At 45.1% G+C, this 18,880-nt stretch overlaps 1 protein-coding gene across 3 annotated transcripts in view; it reads left to right on the top strand.

Moving 5' to 3' along the window:
* XPO6 (exportin 6) overlaps positions 1-18,880 on the top strand; it is a 621,317-nt gene that overhangs the window by 396,880 nt on the left and 205,557 nt on the right. For all 3 annotated transcript variants that reach the window (XM_069210348.1, XM_069210346.1, XM_069210347.1), the window contains one exon: positions 4,610-4,765. In XM_069210348.1, the coding sequence (XP_069066449.1) occupies positions 4,610-4,765 (156 nt within the window). The remainder of the gene's footprint in view (positions 1-4,609; positions 4,766-18,880) is intronic.

Below are 18,880 nucleotides of genomic sequence, written 5' to 3' on the forward strand. Positions count from 1 at the left end.
ACCAAGATCAGGACGCATGGGACTTATACGACGCCCCAGTGTCAGATAACAGCCCGGAGGCATACCCTACGAAGCCATCTCCACCAGAGAACAGCACTGCGTATTCTCAAGTGGTGGCTAGAGCAGCACAATTTCACAATGTAAGCCTCCACTCAGAACAGGTCGAGGATGACTTTTTATTCAACACCCTCTCCTCCACCCACAGCTCCTACCAAAGCCTGCCTATGCTCCCTGGTATGCTCCGGCACGCAAAAGAAATCTTTAAGGAGCCGGTCAAAAGTAGGGCAATCACACCAAGAGTGGAAAAAAAGTATAAGGCGCCTCCTACAGACCCGGTTTTCATCACTACACAGCTGCCACCAGACTCTGTCGTTGTAGGAGCAGCTAGGAAAAGGGCCAACTCCCACACATCTGGAGATGCACCACACCCAGATAAAGAAAGCCGCAAGTTCGATGCAGCTGGTAAGAGAGTCGCAGCACAAGCTGCAAACCAGTGGCGCATCGCTAACTCTCAGGCACTACTTGCGCGCTATGACACAGCCCATTGGGATGAGATGCAACATCTCATTGAACATCTGCCCAAGGACCTACAAAAGAGGGCAAAACAAGTGGTTGAGGAGGGACAGAACATTTCAAACAACCAAATACGCTCCTCCATGGACGCTGCAGATACAGCTGCACGGACAATTAATACATCTGTAACTATCAGAAGGCATGCATGGCTACGAACGTCTGGATTTAAACCAGAGATTCAGCAAGCAGTTCTCAATATGCCTTTTAACGAAAAAGAACTGTTCGGTCCAGAAGTGGACACAGCGATTGAGAAACTCAAAAAGGACACGGACACTGCTAAAGCCATGGGCGCACTCTAATCCCCGCAGAGCAGAGGGAATTACAGCACATTCCGTAAAACACCCTTTAGAGGGGGGTTTCGGGGTCAGGGCACACAAGCCAGCACCTCACAGGCAACACCGTCCAGTTACCAGGGACAGTACAGAGGAGGTTTTCGGGGACAATATAGAGGAGGGCAATTCCCTAGGAATAGGGGAAAATTTCAAAGCCCCAAAACCCCTACTACTAAGCAGTGACTCACATGTCACTCACCCCCTCCACACAACACCAGTGGGGGGAAGAATAGGTCATTATTACAAAGCATGGGAGGAAATCACTACAGACACTTGGGTTCTAGCAATTATCCAACATGGTTATTGCATAGAATTTCTACAATTCCCTCCAAACATACCACCAAAAGCACAAAATTTGACAAGACATCATTCCAATCTCCTGGAGATAGAAGTGCAGGCACTATTGCAGAAGAATGCAATCGAATTAGTACCAAATACACAAATAAACACAGGAGTTTACTCACTGTACTTTCTGATACCAAAGAAGGACAAAACGCTGAGACCAATCCTAGACCTCAGAATAGTAAACACATTCATCAAATCAGACCACTTTCACATGGTCACACTACAAGAAGTGTTACCATTGCTAAAACTACACGACTACATGACAACTTTAGACCTCAAAGACGCGTATTTCCATATACCGATACACCCATCGCACAGGAAATACCTAAGGTTTGTATTCAAAGGAATACATTACCAATTCAAGGTATTGCCTTTCGGATTAACAACCGCACCAAGAGTCTTTACCAAATGTCTAGCAGTAGTCGCTGCACACATCAGAAGGCAGCAAATACATGTGTTCCCATATCTAGACGACTGGCTAATCAAGGCCCATTTGTTAATAGAGTGCTCAAACCACACAAATCAGATCATACAAACCCTCTTCAAACTAGGGTTCACCGTCAACTTCACGAAATCCAACATTCTGCCGTGCAAGGTACAACAATACCTAGGAGCCATAATAGACTCAACAAAAGGAGTAGCCACTCCAAGTCCACAAAGAATCCAAAATTTCAAACAACATCATACAACGCATGTATCCAACACAAAAGATACAAGCAAAGATGATATTACAACTCCTAGGCCTGATGTCTTCATGCATAGCCATTGTCCCAAACGCAAGACTGCACATGAGGCCCTTACAACAGTGCCTAGCATCACAGTGGTCACAAGCACAGGGTCATCTTCTAGATCTGGTGTTAATAGACCGCCAAACTTACCTCTCGCTTCTATGGTGGAACAACATAAATTTAAACAAAGGGCGGCCTTTCCAAGACCCAGTGCCACAATACGTAATAACAACAGATGCTTCCATGACAGGGTGGGGAGCACACCTCGATCAACACAGCATACAAGGACAATGGAACGTACATCAAACAAAACTGCATATAAATCACCTAGAACTGCTAGCAGTTTTTCAAGCACTAAAAGCTTTCCAACCAATAATAGTTCACAAATACATTCTCGTCAAAACAGACAACATGACAACAATGTATTATCTAACCAAACAAGGGGGGACACACTCCACGCAGTTAAGCCTGCTAGCACAAAAAAATTGGCGTTGGGCAATTTACAACCAAATTCGACTAATAGCACAATTTATACCAGGGATTCAGAATCAACTCGCAGACAATCTCTCTCGAGATCACCAACCGGTCCACGAATGGGAAATTCACCCCCAAATTCTGAACACCTATTTCAAACTCTGGGGAACACCTCAAATAGACTTGTTTGCGACGAAGGAGAACGCAAAATGCCAAAACTTCGCATCCAGATACCCACACAAGCAGTCCCAGGGCAATGCCCTATGGATGAACTGGTCAGGGATATTTGCTTACGCTTTTCCTCCTCTCCCTCTCCTTCCTTATCTGGTAAACAAACTCAGTCAAAACAAACTCAAACTCATATTAATAGCACCAACTTGGGCAAGGCAACCCTGGTACACAACGCTGCTAGACCTATCAGTAGTACCCCACATCAAATTGCCCAACAGGCCAGATCTATTGACACAACACAACCAAAAGATCAGACACCCAGATCCAGCATCGCTGAATCTAGCAATTTGGCTCCTGAAATCCTAGAATTCGGGCACTTACAACTTACCCAAGAATGTATGGAAGTCATAAAGCAAGCCAGAAGGCCATCCACCAGGCACTGCTATGCAAGTAAATGGAAGAGGTTTGTTTGCTACTGCCATATTAATCAAATCCAACCATTACACACGACTCCAAAACATGTAGTGGGTTACTTGCTTCACTTACAAAAATCTAACCTGGCTTTCTCTTCCATTAAAATACACCTTGCAGCAATATCTGCATACCTGCAGACTACCTATTCAACTTCCCTATATAGGATACCAGTCATTAAAGCATTCATGGAGGGCCTTAAGAGAATTATACCACCAAGAACACCACCTGTTCCTTCATGGAACCTAAATGTTGTCCTAACTAGACTTATGGGTCCACCTTTTGAACCCATGCACTCCTGCGAAATACAGTTCCTAACCTGGAAGGTTGCATTTCTCATCGCCATTACTTCCCTAAGAAGAGTAAGCGAGATTCAGGCTTTTACAATACAAGAACCTTTTATACAACTACACAAGAATAAGGTCGTCCTAAGGACTAATCCAAAATTTTTACCAAAGGTTATTTCACCGTTCCATCTAAATCAAACAGTGGAACTTCCAGTGTTCTTTCCACAGCCAGATACCGTAGCTGAGAGGGCACTACATACATTAGATGTCAAAAGAACATTAATGTATTACATTGACAGAACAAAGAACATCATAAAGACTAAACAACTATTTATTGCATTTCAAAAACCTCATGCAGGAAACCCAATATCAAAACAAGGTATAGCCAGATGGATAGTTAAATGCATCCAAATCTGCTACCTTAAAGCTAAACGACAGCTGCCCATTACACCAAGGGCACACTCGACCAGAAAGAAAGGTGCTACCATGGCCTTTCTAGGAAACATCCCAATGCAAGAAATATGTAAGGCAGCCACATGGTCTACGCCTCACACATTCACCAAGCACTACTGTGTAGACGTGTTATCCGCACAACAAGCCACAGTAGGTCAAGCCGTATTAAGAACATTGTTTCAGACTACTTCCACTCCTACAGGCTGAGCCACCGCTTTTGGGGAGATAACTGCTTACTAGTCTATGCAAAACATGCGTATCTACAGCGACAGATGCCATCGAACTGAAAATGTCACTTACCCAGTGTACATCTGTTCGTGGCATCAGTCGCTGTAGATTCGCATGTGCCCACCCGCCTCCCCGGGAGCCTGTAGCAGTTCGGAAGTTACCTTCAACTATTTGTATATATATCATTTCAACCTTAAATAAGTACATACTTAGTCACTCCATTGCATGGGCACTATTACTACAATTCAACTCCTACCTCACCCTCTGCGGGGGAAAAACAATCGAAGATGGAGTCGACGCCCATGCGCAATGGAGACAAAAGGAGGAGTCACTCGGTCCCGTGACTCGAAAGACTTCTTCGAAGAAAAACAACTTGTAACACTCCGGCCCAACACCAGATGGCGAGCTATGCAAAACATGCGAATCTACAGCGACTGATGCCACGAACAGATGTACACTGGGTAAGTGACATTTTCATTATGCTAGAAGTTAAGATATTGTACTGTGGGTAGCAGATCATTATATATTTTTTTTATTTCTTTTTAAGGCAAAATGATCATCCATGAGACACTCAGTGTACTAAAAGATATTGTGGACAACATCTCAGGAGAGTCAACAAAGTCACGGCAGATCTGCTATCAGTCACTGCAGGAGTCGGTGCAGATCTCACTGGCCTTGTTTCCGGCCTATATCCACCAGTCAGGTAAACTGCACCTTAAGCTTTTTTGCCTCCAGTTTAATTTTTGTACCCTGCTGCACAACCAGATTTTCAATCTACATAAGGTTGACAGTACTGTGGTGTGGGCTCACCCAGTTTACAAATATCATTCTTTTCTGGCACTTTCACTTTTTTAATTTTTGGGAAATCTTTTTATTAGCATTTCTTACATCATACAAAAATCGTATCAAAGCATTACATAATACAAATTGGATGTTGTTGAGATGCTAGGGTATCAAAAAGCCTAATAGAAAGCGAGGTCAACTTGGTGGCAGAGGTCGTGCAAAGGGCGCGGGTAGGACCCCAGGGATAGAAGGTGGGGATAAGGGGACCTCGGATGTCTGCCTAAAGATGATGAAGTGACTGTGTGTATATTTTTTGGGTTAGTTTGATAGGTGATGGGGAGAATCTGTGTCTCAAAGAAGATGATCAGGGAGGGGGTGCTGGGATCTTAGCCACGGAGTGGTGGTGTTTGGGGGGATGGGATTGAGAGGTGGTGCAGGGGTTTGGAGTCAGTCAACCTAGATAGTAGATCCTTCCAATTCTGAGCAGTAGGGCGGTGGTGCAGCCCTCTCACCACCTCCTTGTGTAAGGCATTAGCCTCTGTCTTTGCCCAGCGGCACATCACTCGAAACTAGGCCTCAAACGACGGGGATGTTAGGAACGAGGATGTTACCTTAGGGTAATAGGTCTTTTGGCAACCGTAAGGGAAAGGTTAAAAAAAGAGTACCACAATCTTAAGCCTCTGGGGCTTATGGTATATCCCGAGGTCCATCACCTCTCAGGATCCCCCTCCCCAAAGGCCTGTGACTATCTTGAGTTTTACCAAGACATCATCCCAATAAGGACATATGTGGAAGCAGTCCCACAGAACATGTCATATATGCTGCGTTAGTGCCCAATCTGTGGCACTGATCTGAGATCCCAGAAATATACGAGTGATTCGCTGTGGGGGCAAGGTATGCGTTCTGCAGCATATAGAATTGGATAAGTTGAAGGCTGCCATTTTGCTATACTTTCATGTGATACGTTAGCACTTTATCCCACTTGAACAGGCAGTCAAACTCCATCGCCCAAGTGTCCCTTAGTGTCTCAGTGTGATTTGTGTCTGAGCTTCTAATGCCACCATGAGCAGGCTGATCAAACGACGACGGCTGCTGCTCAGTGTATGTAGGGCTGGCAGCAACTGATGAGTAGCCAGATCCAGTTCACGTACGGCTCAGTTATCCCTTAGTGCACCCTTTAGGGAGGCATAGAGGAGACATTATCCCAGTGTAATCCATATTGTTCTGTCAGGGAGGGGAGTTTACTGAGTTGACCATGTTGAAATAAGTCTCCAAACGTTAGTATCCTGGCCTAGTCCCAGGTGTGTAGCTCCTGTACAGTTATAGGGCCTAGACTCATCTGGAAGCCCTATAGGGAAATTGCAAGAGCATAGGGTGGGATGTGATCTGTGCCCCTCAAGGCTTTAATAAGACAGGACAGGACTACCTGAAGGAGAAGAGTATGGCTGCAAGTTGGCCAAGTACTCCGAGATACTAGTGACAGCAATGTGGATTGAGTGAGCAAGTGCCCAACGTGCCGGTGTATTCCAGGAAAAGGTCCGCCATCCACGAGGAGAGCCAATGGACTTGGGCCACCAAATAATAATAGTCATTGGTTCTGGTTCCAAAGCCTCTTTGGGTCAACAGGGGCAGCAGTTTCGAGATGGTCACCATCCTACGAGAGTTGTGCCATGTGAGGTCTCCCAGGAGTTTTCAAAGGTCCCCAAAGAACTTCTGGGGGAAGATTATTTGGAGGTTAGCAAAATAATACAGGCAGTGGAGCAGCTTTACCATGTTGGATACTGCAGTGTGGCCCATCACAAACTGTTGGAGTGCACCTCCAGAAGAATACCTGGGACAGGAGCGATGAGCCCACTCCTCTCAAGTTCCCATCTAATAAGTTCTGCACCGTATGGTAGATGCTGATCCCTAAATAATAGAATGAGGTATGTTACCAGGGAATGGGTCACTCGCCCAAGTCTAGGGCAACAGGCTCCATGGCAGGTCAGAGGGGGGAAAAGGCACAATTTATTCCAGCTCTCCCAGAGGCCACGCGGTACTCTGACAGTAGGTATGTAGTAAGGGAGTGTTGAGACGATAGTTCTCCGAAGTAAAAGAAGAGATCATCAGCATATAAAGAGATTACACGTGTGTTCCACCCAGTTATGGAATGGCCCACTCTTCGCTTCCTCGTCTGGCCAGGTGCTCCATTGTGAGAGCCAAGAGAAGCAGTGAGAGTGAACAACCTTGCCTGGTGCCCTTGCCGACTGGAAGGGATTGGGAATTAAAGGTCCCAAAATTTGACACAGTGCTGTTGGTGTATATGATGCAGATCAGGCGGTCTCCTCTCAGCAATGCCAAGGTGGGACAGGACACCGTTGAGGTAGTGTCAGTGATTGGTATCAAATGCTTTGTGTAGATCCAGTACTAGGGTGGCAGCTCAAGGCATGAGCAGTTAAAATCTCTGGATGTCAAAGAGCTGTTCCTAATGGGGATAAATCCATTTAGAGCCACTTGAACCAGTTGAGGCAACAGCCTCTGGATTCCCTGAACTTTCTTGTAGGCTACTTCAGTTCTGTGTATTCAGAAATAAAGCTACAAATTGTGGCTCCTGAATAAAGACTTAATACACAATTTCAGATATATGAGATAATGAAATCTTTTTTTAATTACAATACTTGTAAAAATGTCTTACAATTAGTTTTGTTCTATCAATGTAATTGGTTTTCCCCATAGCAGTAAAGTTTCTTTGCATTCAACCTATTGTTCATTGCTCTCCATGGCTAGTTCATTCAGTGATCCCATTTAATCTATGACCTGGGAAGTTGAGCAAAGTATTCTAAAACATTTTAATGTTGAGCAGTTGGTCCTTGAAAAGGGCTAAATGAAGATCAAAACGCTGTTTTAGGGTAAAGGTGTTTTAAACCTTTTAACCCTGCACCTAGTAACTGCAGGACACTGTTAAGTGGCTGTATTTTATTTGGATATTAATATAGCTGCATAACAAAGAGTATAGAAAGGGCTGAGATGGTAGCATTAGCCTCAGTGGCTAAGGGATAGAGAGGGTGTTCAAAATCCTGCAGGAACTAGTAGTTTGAGGCATGTGTGGCTGTACTCACCTGACACAAGTTCCAGCTCAAACCGGGAGATTAAAGACTGCCCTCCCACTCAACTGGTTGTGAGTACGGGCCCTTCTTCCCTAGCCCCTCGATACCGCTCGCATTCTGAGCAGGATTCATTCATCTGCCCCCCAACTCCTTCCCAATCCCCCAGGCATGCCTTTGGGTCATGGTTGGCACAGAACATAATCTTTGGACACCACATCCATCCATGGCTCTGCACCGAAGACGATCCTGAAGCTGACACACTCGGTGGCGACAACCTCCCTTGGCACCAAGACTCCCTTTAGATCCCAAGTCTTCTGTACCAAAGTCCTGCTCGACCTCGACACTGACAACCAATGAGCTGGCACCGAAATCCTTGGTGCCGAAACTGGCATCCTCCATCGGCTCTGTGGACCCTGTCCTCCAGAAGCTGCAGGAGAAACCTAATGCCCACCAGCAGGACATCATGATCTATTCTCACACATGATGGATCATTACCCAGCCCCCTGCATCCTCCATGTAGACATCTAAGAGACAGCTCAGCTTCGGGGAGGCTTTCAAGATTCCACCGCCTCCCAAGCAGCAGAAGTGGTACAACAAGGGTATCAACCCCATTCCACAACATCAGCCACCTATGATCCCACAGACATAGCCTTCCCCACCTTTTCTTCTGACTAACCACCCTCCTTACATGCCACAGGAGTCACCACACTCTGACTTTGGGGTGTGTAGTGGATCCTATTTAGCTTCAATGGGAATCAGGAGTTTAGCTTAGCCTTCTGGTTTGCGGGCCTGTGCCCCAGTCACTTAGTGACTTTTAACCTACTTAGCTTGCTCGGTCTTTGCCCATTTATTTAATTATTTCTTTCAAAATGGCTGCTATGTTTATAGTTAGTGAAATGTTTTGATTTTACGTTATCAGTGCCACTGTGAAGGAGTCACTGTCGGCATTAAAGTTAAGTAGGTATTCACATCATGTCCCTTTACCACTTATGTGTGACAGGAACATAACGTACTTTTGGAGGGAATTGTTTATATAAATGCCACCCCAAGCATGCTTCCTTATCTATTGTTTGGGAACACCTGCGTTGGGGGTCCTACAAGATCTGTATAAATATATCTCACACAGTCAAGGTTATCAGAGGGATACACCTACCAGATGCTAACGACGCCATCTATGCTGCACGTCGCTTTGATGCAGACCCAGCCTTCACGGATCACGGAGTCTGATCTAGAGACCTCATTCCAAGGTAACAAGGATTGGGGGGGCGCATCTCATGGGTGTGGTACTGGCAGATTAGGTTTAACACACCTAGCTCTCGTTAGGTTAGAGATGAGGTTCACCATACTAGAGTTTTAGGTATTCCACATTTAATTTTTATTGCAAGTTGGTGGGGGTCTTTGTATTCACGTCCCTCACCTTTACAATTCTGCTTCTTGCATTGTTCATTATCTTAGTTATTGCATCTCATGCATTTTAAAGTAGGTTGCAGTCATTTTAATAAACCAATTGAAAACTTCTCTGCATCTCCTTTATTGCCTGTGTGTGATTGAGACTTACTGCTAACATGAGAAAAGGGTAATCTCTGTTCCACCACGATTCCCCTGAGATGTCTCATTCTAGAGTCCATGCATAAAGGCTGCTAGAAATCACACTCTAATGTGTGGGTTTTTGGTGAGGTACTGCTTGTGAGCCGGGAAGGTGGGGCTGACAGTTGCAAATTGTTGTAGGATTGGCCTAATCGCATACAAACAAAAGTGCTGTCATCCCTAAACCAGCAGTCTCGCCTAGGAGCGAGAGTCCAACTATGACAGGAGCACGGCATAGGGTACCCATATGACAAACCTCCACAGATTGTCAAGAATTCTTATAATGTGGACCCTCCACGAGACCCTTATCTCTACCCTACCTGTCCCTTCCTGCCAAATTACAGTACCTCCTACCACGAAGTCCTTGGTAGTGCAACCTCACTCCACAAAGTTGATATGCATAGGGATGCCATAAAGGACTTCCTGCTGGATACTCTCCTCCTCAACGTTCTGTGCACTACCTCCCAGTTCTGTAAGGCATGTTTAAACCGGCATTGAGCATATTTAGGAAGCGGGTTAAAGCTTGTGTAGTCACCCTTAGGGTAGACAATTCAAAGCCTTCCCTTCTTATCTACCATACATCTAGGGGCAACTCCCTCTTGCCTCCTTGATGGTGCATTTCGGTTTGTAAACAAGCCAACTCACTGTATACTGATGACACCATCACCGGACAAGGAAAATAGGCATATTGACACAGCTGACAAGTGTGCTGTGGTCACCAGTTACTGGCAGATCACCATCTCCAGCGGCCTACTTTCCCGATACGGCCCGGCCCTCTGGGATGAAATGGAGGAGATCCTTCAACATCCTTTGGAGGAGTACCGTAAGAGAGGGCATGAACTAGTCTTGGAGGGGAAGCTCATTTCAAACCCTACAATGAGATGAACCCTTGATGCTGGTGACACCACTGCTCTTGGTATCAATTCCATAGTGTTCCTATGCAGGCACGGCTGGCTTTGTGTCTCCAGCTTCAAGCCGGACGTCCAACAGCATCCCCTCCACTTCTCCTTTGACTGGGAACACCTATTCAGGCCCCAGGTTAAAGAGATGCTGGAAAAGATAAAAAAGGATACGGAGACCACAGTGTCTATGGGTGCCCTCCAGAGGCTCACCCCTCATGCGCCCTTTGCCGGTCAGCCTACTGTGGAGACTCCAAGGCCACCTCTCCAGACGCCACCACTTCTTTCCAGCGTCAGCAGGCTCAGCAACCCTCCATGGAGGTCTACTTCCAAGAGGCATACTGGAGCAGTAATTTCAAGGGTAGTGGTAAAGGCAGGTTCACCAAAAGGAACCACCTGCAACTTCCCCACCCTTCCACCTGACACTTAACCCATGTTATATGTCTGGAGGAAGGTCGACTTGAGAGGTACTTACCCACTTGACCTCCAACCAGCGAGTATAAGGCATCGTTCAACACAATTGCTGTTTGAAGCTCGCTTCCACACCTCCCACATTATCACCTCTCAGGCACACCTTGTCCTCAGAACACCATCGCCTGCTTTGGGTATAGGTTCAAGCTCTCCTTCTCAAAGGGGCCATAGAGCCTGGCCACAACACCTAGGTGCACAAGGTTGTATTCCCTCTACTTTCTCATTCCCAGAAAGGCAGAGTCCCTCTGGCTTATCCTGAACCTCAGGCCACTTAACAAATAGATTCTGTCACTGGTCACACTTCAGGATGTAATTCTACTGCTACAGCAAGGCAACTTAATGGATGAACTCAACCTCTGAGATGCCTACTTCCTAATTCCATTTATATCGTCGCTTCCTCCAGATTGTGGCCAGTTGCAAACTCTTTCAGTTCAAGGTGCTGCTGTTCGGAGTTTCTTCCGCACCTCAGGTGTTTACAAAATGCCTCACAGTAGCAGCTGCACACTTGCATCGATTGTGCAACCATACATTTCCTTACCTGGATAATTGACAGATAAAGAGCACAATGCAGCAACGGTGTCAGTCACACATCGAGGCCACGGTAAACCTCTTACACAACCTGCAGTTTATCATCACTGCCACCAAGTCCCACCTCTAACTCCTTCAGATTCAACCCTATCTATAGGCAATACTTACTTCAAAGGTGGGCAAGGCCTATCCCAGCTTTGCAAGGGTGCAGTCATGCCATGTTTCATCCTAATGTTTAGCCAAATCAACACGTCACAAGCCACATAGTCATGCGCCTTTCTGGCATAAGGGCCTCCTGAATCACTGTAGTCCCTCACTCCAGATTGCACATGAGCTCGCTGCAGGAATGCTTAACACATCAATAGACTCAAGAGAAGAGTCACTGGGATGATCTACAGTTGATCAGCCGCTGCTCCTGTTGCTCTCTGCAGTGGTAGACCTGAAACAATTTGTTGGAGGGGCTGTTGGAAAATGCCCCTTTTTTTACATGGTCAGCCCTCCCCCCCCCATCCCCCACCCCCATTTGTGCCTGATATTCCATGCAATTTTGAATGTGCACTGTTTCTGCTAGCCAGGTCCCCAGTGCCAGATCTTTCTCTAAAACTGTTGTAGGAGGCTGGCCTGGTGTGAGGTGGACACCTATGGTTTTAGCACCTTATACCAGGTCCAGGCAACCCTTCTTACTAAGTGTTACAGTGTCTAGGAAGCCAGGGCTCTCTAGTGGTATCTGTGGTGAACAGCCAAGACATATCCTGAAGGAGTGTGAAGCACTTGCATTACCACAGTAGCCACACAGTAACTTATCACACCTGAAAGGAACCACACAATGTTGCAAATAGGCAGTCCCCCAATTGAAGGTAAGTACTATAACTATGTTCGATGGCATGTGTAGCTGCAGATATACATGCTATGCATTATTCCGCCATCTGGTTTTGGGCTCGGAGTGTTACAAGTTGTTTTTCTTCGAAGAAGTCTTTTCGGAGACACTGGATCAAGTGACTCCTCCTCTCGGTCATACCGCGCATGGGCATTGACTCCATTGTTAGATTGTTTTCATTCCGCTGTCGGGTTCGGACGTGTGTCCTTTCGCTCTGAGATTTCGAATCAGAAACTGTAGAAAACTCCTTTAATCGTCGGTATTGTTTCGATCGCCGTTTCATCTAGCCTCGAACCGATAGCACCATCTGAATCAAGATTTAGCCTTTCTGGGTGCGTACGCCCGACTCGGGCCTGTTCGGGCCTACCACGTGGAAGCCTGATGGATCGGACTCCATTTTGATTCTGTCCTCGGTGCCACGCAAAGTTTCCCTACACAGACAAATACCTGGTTTGCAATCTGTGTCTTTCTCCCGTTCATAATGGAGAAGATTGTGAGGCCAGTCGATCGTTTCGATCCAAGAAGACCCTGCGTGATCGGAGAGCCAGAAGGTTAGAGATTGCATCGAAAAGTACAGAACATCTCGACGTCGGGGAAGAACAGGCGCAGACCGCGTTCTCCATTCGAGACACTGTCTCCAAACAAGAATCAGAAGAAGATAGGCCTATCACTGCTGGACAGCGTGTGAGTACCTCTGCCCCTATGCCCATATATAAAAAACCATTGAAGGCTTTCGGTACACCACTGCCAGAGGGCCATGGTTCGACCCGAAAAAAGACTATTGTCGACTGACCTTCGGGTTTGGTGCCGAAAAAGTCCACTCCTCTGACATCGGAGTTGAGTAAATCTGTAAAGAGTTCTGCCTCGGACTTGAGTAAGCGTCCTCACTCCTCGGAGTCGAAGCCTTGACACCCTGCTTCGGAGCTGAAACAACCAACTCTATTTTCGGGACCGAAAAAGCCTTAATCTTCGGAACCCCAAAAAATCTTGTTACACAGAACAGCAATGACTTTCGAGCCATCTCAAACAGAGTTCGAAATCACTGCAGGAATCTTACAGACCACCTGATGAGGACACTGAGATTAAGCCTATCTTGGAGGTTATGGATGAGACAATCCAGAATCCACATCCACAAAGAGACTGGCAGAATTGCTACTGCACCTCCTCTGAAAACCAAAAGGAAGCTGGCTTTTCGGAAACAATTAGACACTGTTTAACCACCAGCAAAATTTTATAAGGAGAAGTCAGTACCTACCTCTACTTCTCCTCATTCACCACAGCTTTCCTTTTCACCTCCAACCACTAGCCCACCACCGTTGCCTTCACCAACACATTCACAGTACTCACATGGGGACATAGTGGATCCTTGGGATCTATACAACCCAGATCCTATTCCGGATAATGCCCCAGATTTATATCCATCCAAGCCCTCTCCACTAGAGGACACTACTGCATACACGCAGGTTGTTTCCAGTGCAGCTGCTTACCATGGGGTGCTTATGCACACTGAACCCCTAGAAGAAGATTTCCTGTTTAACACTCTATCCTCTACCCACTCTAGATATCAGTGCCTTCCTATGTTACCTGGAATGGTCAAACATGCAGACCAAATTTTTAGTGAGCCAGTCACAGCTAGAGTAATTATTCCGAGTATTGACCAAAAAAAAAAAAAAATACCTCTTCCTACAGACCTGGATTACATCACACAACAAGTTCCTCCAGATTCAGTGGTAGTGAGCGCGCTTGGAAAGAGAGCTAATAGCCAATCCTCAGGGGATGCTCCTCCCACTAATAAGGAGAGTAGGAAATTTGATGGTGCCGGCAAGAGAGTGGCTACACAGGGGCTAATCAATGGCAAATTGCAAATTTGCAAGCACTTCTAGACAGATACGATAGAGCCCACTGGGATGAGATGCAAGAACACCTACAGCACCTCCGAAAGGAACATCAGAAAAGGGCACAGCAGATTGTTTAAGAGGGCCAGGCCATAAGCAATAATCAGATAAGGTCTGCCCTTGATGCTGCAGACACAGCAGCCAGAAGTGTCAATACTGCCATTACTATAAGAAGGCATGCATGGCTATGTTCTTCTAGTTTTAAACCAGAAATTCAACAGGTAGTACTTAACATGCCTATTGACAAAAAACATTTGTTTGGTCCTGAGGTCGATACGACCATAGAAAAGCTGAGGAAAGACTCAGACACTGCCAAAGCAATGGGAGCATTATACACAACACCGTATAGAGGCTCCTTTCGCAGGCAACAGTTTAGGGGAGGATTCAAACCACAATCCTCTGAAGCCTCTACCTCCCATGCAAATCAGGGACAGCAGCAGCAACAATATCAGAGAGGGGGATTTAGAGGGTCTTACAGAGGCCAATATTTTAGAAATAGCGGCAAGTTCCAGACCTCTGAGCAAGCCACTACACCATCTAAACAGTGACTTATTTACCAACCTGCAATCCCACACATCTCCTGTGGGGGAAAACTACAGCAATTCCACTATCATTGGCAAAACATCACCACAGACTATTGGGGCTTGTCAATTATTCACAATGGCTATTGGCTAGAATTGGTTTCTACCCCTCCAAACGTTCCCCCACGTTACCACAAATTGAACCCAGAAAACAACGTTCTATTATAACAACAAGTGCAATCGCTACTACTAAAACAAGCAATAGAATTGGTCCCACATTCTCAACAAGGAACAGGAGTATACTCACTATACTTCCTTATCCCCAAAAAGGATGGCACTCTCAGGCCCATCCTAGATCTCAGATCTCTGAATTTATACATCCTGTGAGAACACTTTCACATGGTAACTCTGCAGGATGTCATTCCACTACTACAAAAACAAGATTACATGACTGCTTTAGACCTCAGATGCGTATTTCCATATACCCATTCATCCAGCTCATTGAAAATACCTCTGGTTCGTCATAGCAGGAAAACATTATCAGTTCAAAGTTCTGCCATTCGGCATAACAACAGCACCAAGAGTGTTCACAAAATGTCTAGCAGTAGTGGCAGCCTACCTAAGAAGGCAAGACATTCATGTCTTCCCATATCCAGATGATTGGCTAATAAAATCAAGCAATTTTATACAATGCCGACAACACACTCAGTACGTAATAGAGACCCTAAATACACTAGGGTTCACTCTCAAATACCAGAAAATATCACCTTCAGCCAGCACAAGTACAACCTTACCTAGGTGCTAAAAAGCCCTAGCATATCCAAATACACAAAGGATACAGGCTTTCCAAAATCACATACCACAAATACAGCCAAATCAACAATACACTGTATCATGAGAATTCTAGGAATGATGGCATCTTGCAAAGCAATAGTGCCGCATACAAGACTCAATATGAGGCCTTTACAACAATGCCTCTCAGGCACAGGGTCAATTGCAAGATCTAGTGTTGGTGGACCACCAAATGCACACATCCCTTCAATGGTGGAATCTCAGCAATTTAATGAAGGGGTTGTCATTTCAAGACCCCGTGCCTCAGACCACAATACCTGATGCATCAAGTGATAGGTTGGGAAGCTCATCTCAACAACCTTACCATTCAAGGGGAATGGGATTCCAAACAGACATTTTCACATAAACCATTTAGAATTATTAGCTGTGTTCCTTGCCCTAAAAGCATTTCAACCCCTTCTCAAACACAAGAATGTCCTGATAAGCACAAACAATATGGCGACCATGTATTACCTGAAGAGACAAGGCGGGACACATTAATCTCAACTGTCTTTTAGCCCAGACAACATGGAAATGGGCAATTCACAATCACATTCATCTATTGGCAGAATACATTCCAGGACTACACAATCAGCTAGCGGATCTCCTAAGCAGGACCCACCAACAGACACACAAATGGGAGATTCCCTTTCAGGTACTTCAAAAGTACTTTCAAAAGTGGGGAACACCAGAAATAGACTTATTTGCAACAAGCGAAAATGCAACATGCCAAAACTTCGCATCCAGACACCCACATCCCCTACCCAAGGGCAATGCTCTGTGGATCAGTTGGTCAGGGATATTTGCTTACGCTTTTCCCCTCTCTCCCACTCCTTCCCTTTCTGGTCAACAAACTACGTCAGACATCTGTCATCATGATACTCATAGCCCCAACGTGGGCACGACATTGGTTCACCACACTCCTAGACCTGTCAGTAGTACCTCACTCCAAACTTCCAAACAAACCGGATTTGTTAACACAAAACAAAGGTAAAATCAGGCATCCAAACCCCAGTGCTCTCAACTTAGCGATTTGGCTCCTGAAGTCATAGAGTTTGGATACCTAAAACTTCCATTAGAAAGCATGGAAGTGCTCAAGCAGGCACGTAAACCTACCACTAGACAATGTTATGCTAAAAAATGGAAAAGATGTGTTTACTACTGTCAATCTAAAAATACTGATCCACTTACAGCATCAATACAAGATATTGTATGCTATATACTTCATTTGCAGGAATCAAATCTAGCTTTCTCATACATTAAACTCCATTTTACTGCAATACCAGCATACTTGCAGACTATTCAACACACCTCTCAATTCAGAGTTCCAGTTATAAAAACCTTCATGGAAGGATTAAAATGTATTATTCCACCTAGAACGCCACCTGTTCCTACTTGGAATCTAAATATCGTACTCACCAGACTTATGGGCCCACCTTTTGAACCCATGCATTCTTGTGAGATTCAATTTTTGACATGGAAGGTCGCCTTCCTAGTAGCTATTATTTCATTGCAAAGAGTTAGTGAAATACAAGCATTCACTCTTGAGGAACCTTTTTGCCAAGTGCACAAACATAAAGTTGTACTTAGAACAAATCCTACATTTCTGCCAAAAGTGGTATCACCTATTCACATCAACCAAACAGTGGAATTGCCAGTCTTCTTTCCACACTCAGACTCAGTTGCAGAACGAGCCCTTCATACTCTTGACCTCAAAAGAGCTCTAATGTACTATATAGATAGAACTAAAGAATTTTAGGAAAACAAAAAAACTTTTCGTTGCTTTTCAACAACCACATAAAGTCAATACTATCTCTAAACAAGGATTATCAAGATGGATTGCTAAATGCATACAAACATGTTACATTAAGGCAAAAAGACAACTTTTGATCACACCTAGAGCACATTCCACTAGAAAGGTGCATCTATGGCATTCTTAGGAAACATACCAATGGTAGACATATGTAAAGCTGCCACATGGTCTACTCCTCATACATTTACGAAACATTATTGTGGAGATGTATTTTCAAAGCAACAGGCCAATGTTGGCCAAGCTGTCTTAAGAACATTATTTCAAACAACTTCAACTCCTACAGGCTACCCACCATAATTTTTGGGGAGAGTAACTGCTCTGTAGTCTATGCATAGCATGTGTATCTGCAGCTACACATCCCATCAAGCGGAAAATGTCACTTACCCAGTGTACATCTGTTCGTGGCATGTAGTGCTGCAGATTCACATGCATCCTCCTTCCTCCCCGGAAGCCTGTAGTTGTTGCAGTTTTATTATTTGTACATATGTAGATACATTTACTTTTGCATGGACATCTATTTTTACTTACTAATTGTATAGAACATTTATAGTCTTACACTCTATCACTCCTTCATACACCCTTTTGTGGGAAAACAATCTTACAATGGAGTTGATGCCCATGACTCCGAAAATACCTGGTCTTCCCAAGGACTAAGAAGAGGACTTAGAAGTTCCCCAAGGGCTGCAGCATGTATTGTGCTACCCTCAGGAACCCCTCACCTAGCACATGCAGACTGCCTTTTCAGGCTGCTTGTGCTGGTGCATCTAAGAGTGAAAACATCATACCGCACACAGCCTTTGTGCTATGTCCCCTAACACTGCATGCCTCATAGTCACTGTAGGAAGCTGGCTTTTTATATGATATATCAAAACGAGCTATATTGTGCAAAGAGTCCCAGGGTTCCATTACTAGTGGACAGGGTCTTGCTCTTGCAATCCCAAGGTGCTCTTTTTAGGGGCTAGTGTGATGGAGCAGCCTTACGCTTATCAGAGAGGAGTGTTAGACATCTGCAAATACACACAGTCAGTAAATGAGACACACAACTCAATAAGGAGATCCACACCAAGTTACAAAAATAAAAAGTATCTTTATATATATTTAAGCACCAGAATTAATAGGATCAGGTAAGTAAATATTTGTAGGTTTCAAAAGTCGACAGTGCAATTTTCAGAAGCGGTAATGTTACAAAGAACAAGTACTGCATTCAGGTATAGTACAGCGACTTACAAGACCAATCTCTTGGACTTTAAGTAAGTATTAGGCAAGGGTGAGGACCACAACAACGAGTCACACAGGGCGGCACTCCACAGGCAACTGATGTAGAGTTGTCGAGACATCAGGCTTTCTCCCCCAGAGCACTTGCAGTTGTAGGGGCCTGCTTGCAGAGGTTGCAGGTGATGTCAGAGTCCACAGTGGTCAAGTCCAAAGTGGGCTTTGTCTCTGGAGGGCTGGGGAAAAACACTGGCACCATTGGTCCAATTCAACACAGCCTGTGTGGCACAGGTGCAGTCGTGCTTTCACGTGTCG

Source organism: Pleurodeles waltl, chromosome 10 (genome assembly GCF_031143425.1).
Source record: "Pleurodeles waltl isolate 20211129_DDA chromosome 10, aPleWal1.hap1.20221129, whole genome shotgun sequence".
NCBI classification, from domain to species: domain Eukaryota; kingdom Metazoa; phylum Chordata; class Amphibia; order Caudata; family Salamandridae; genus Pleurodeles; species Pleurodeles waltl.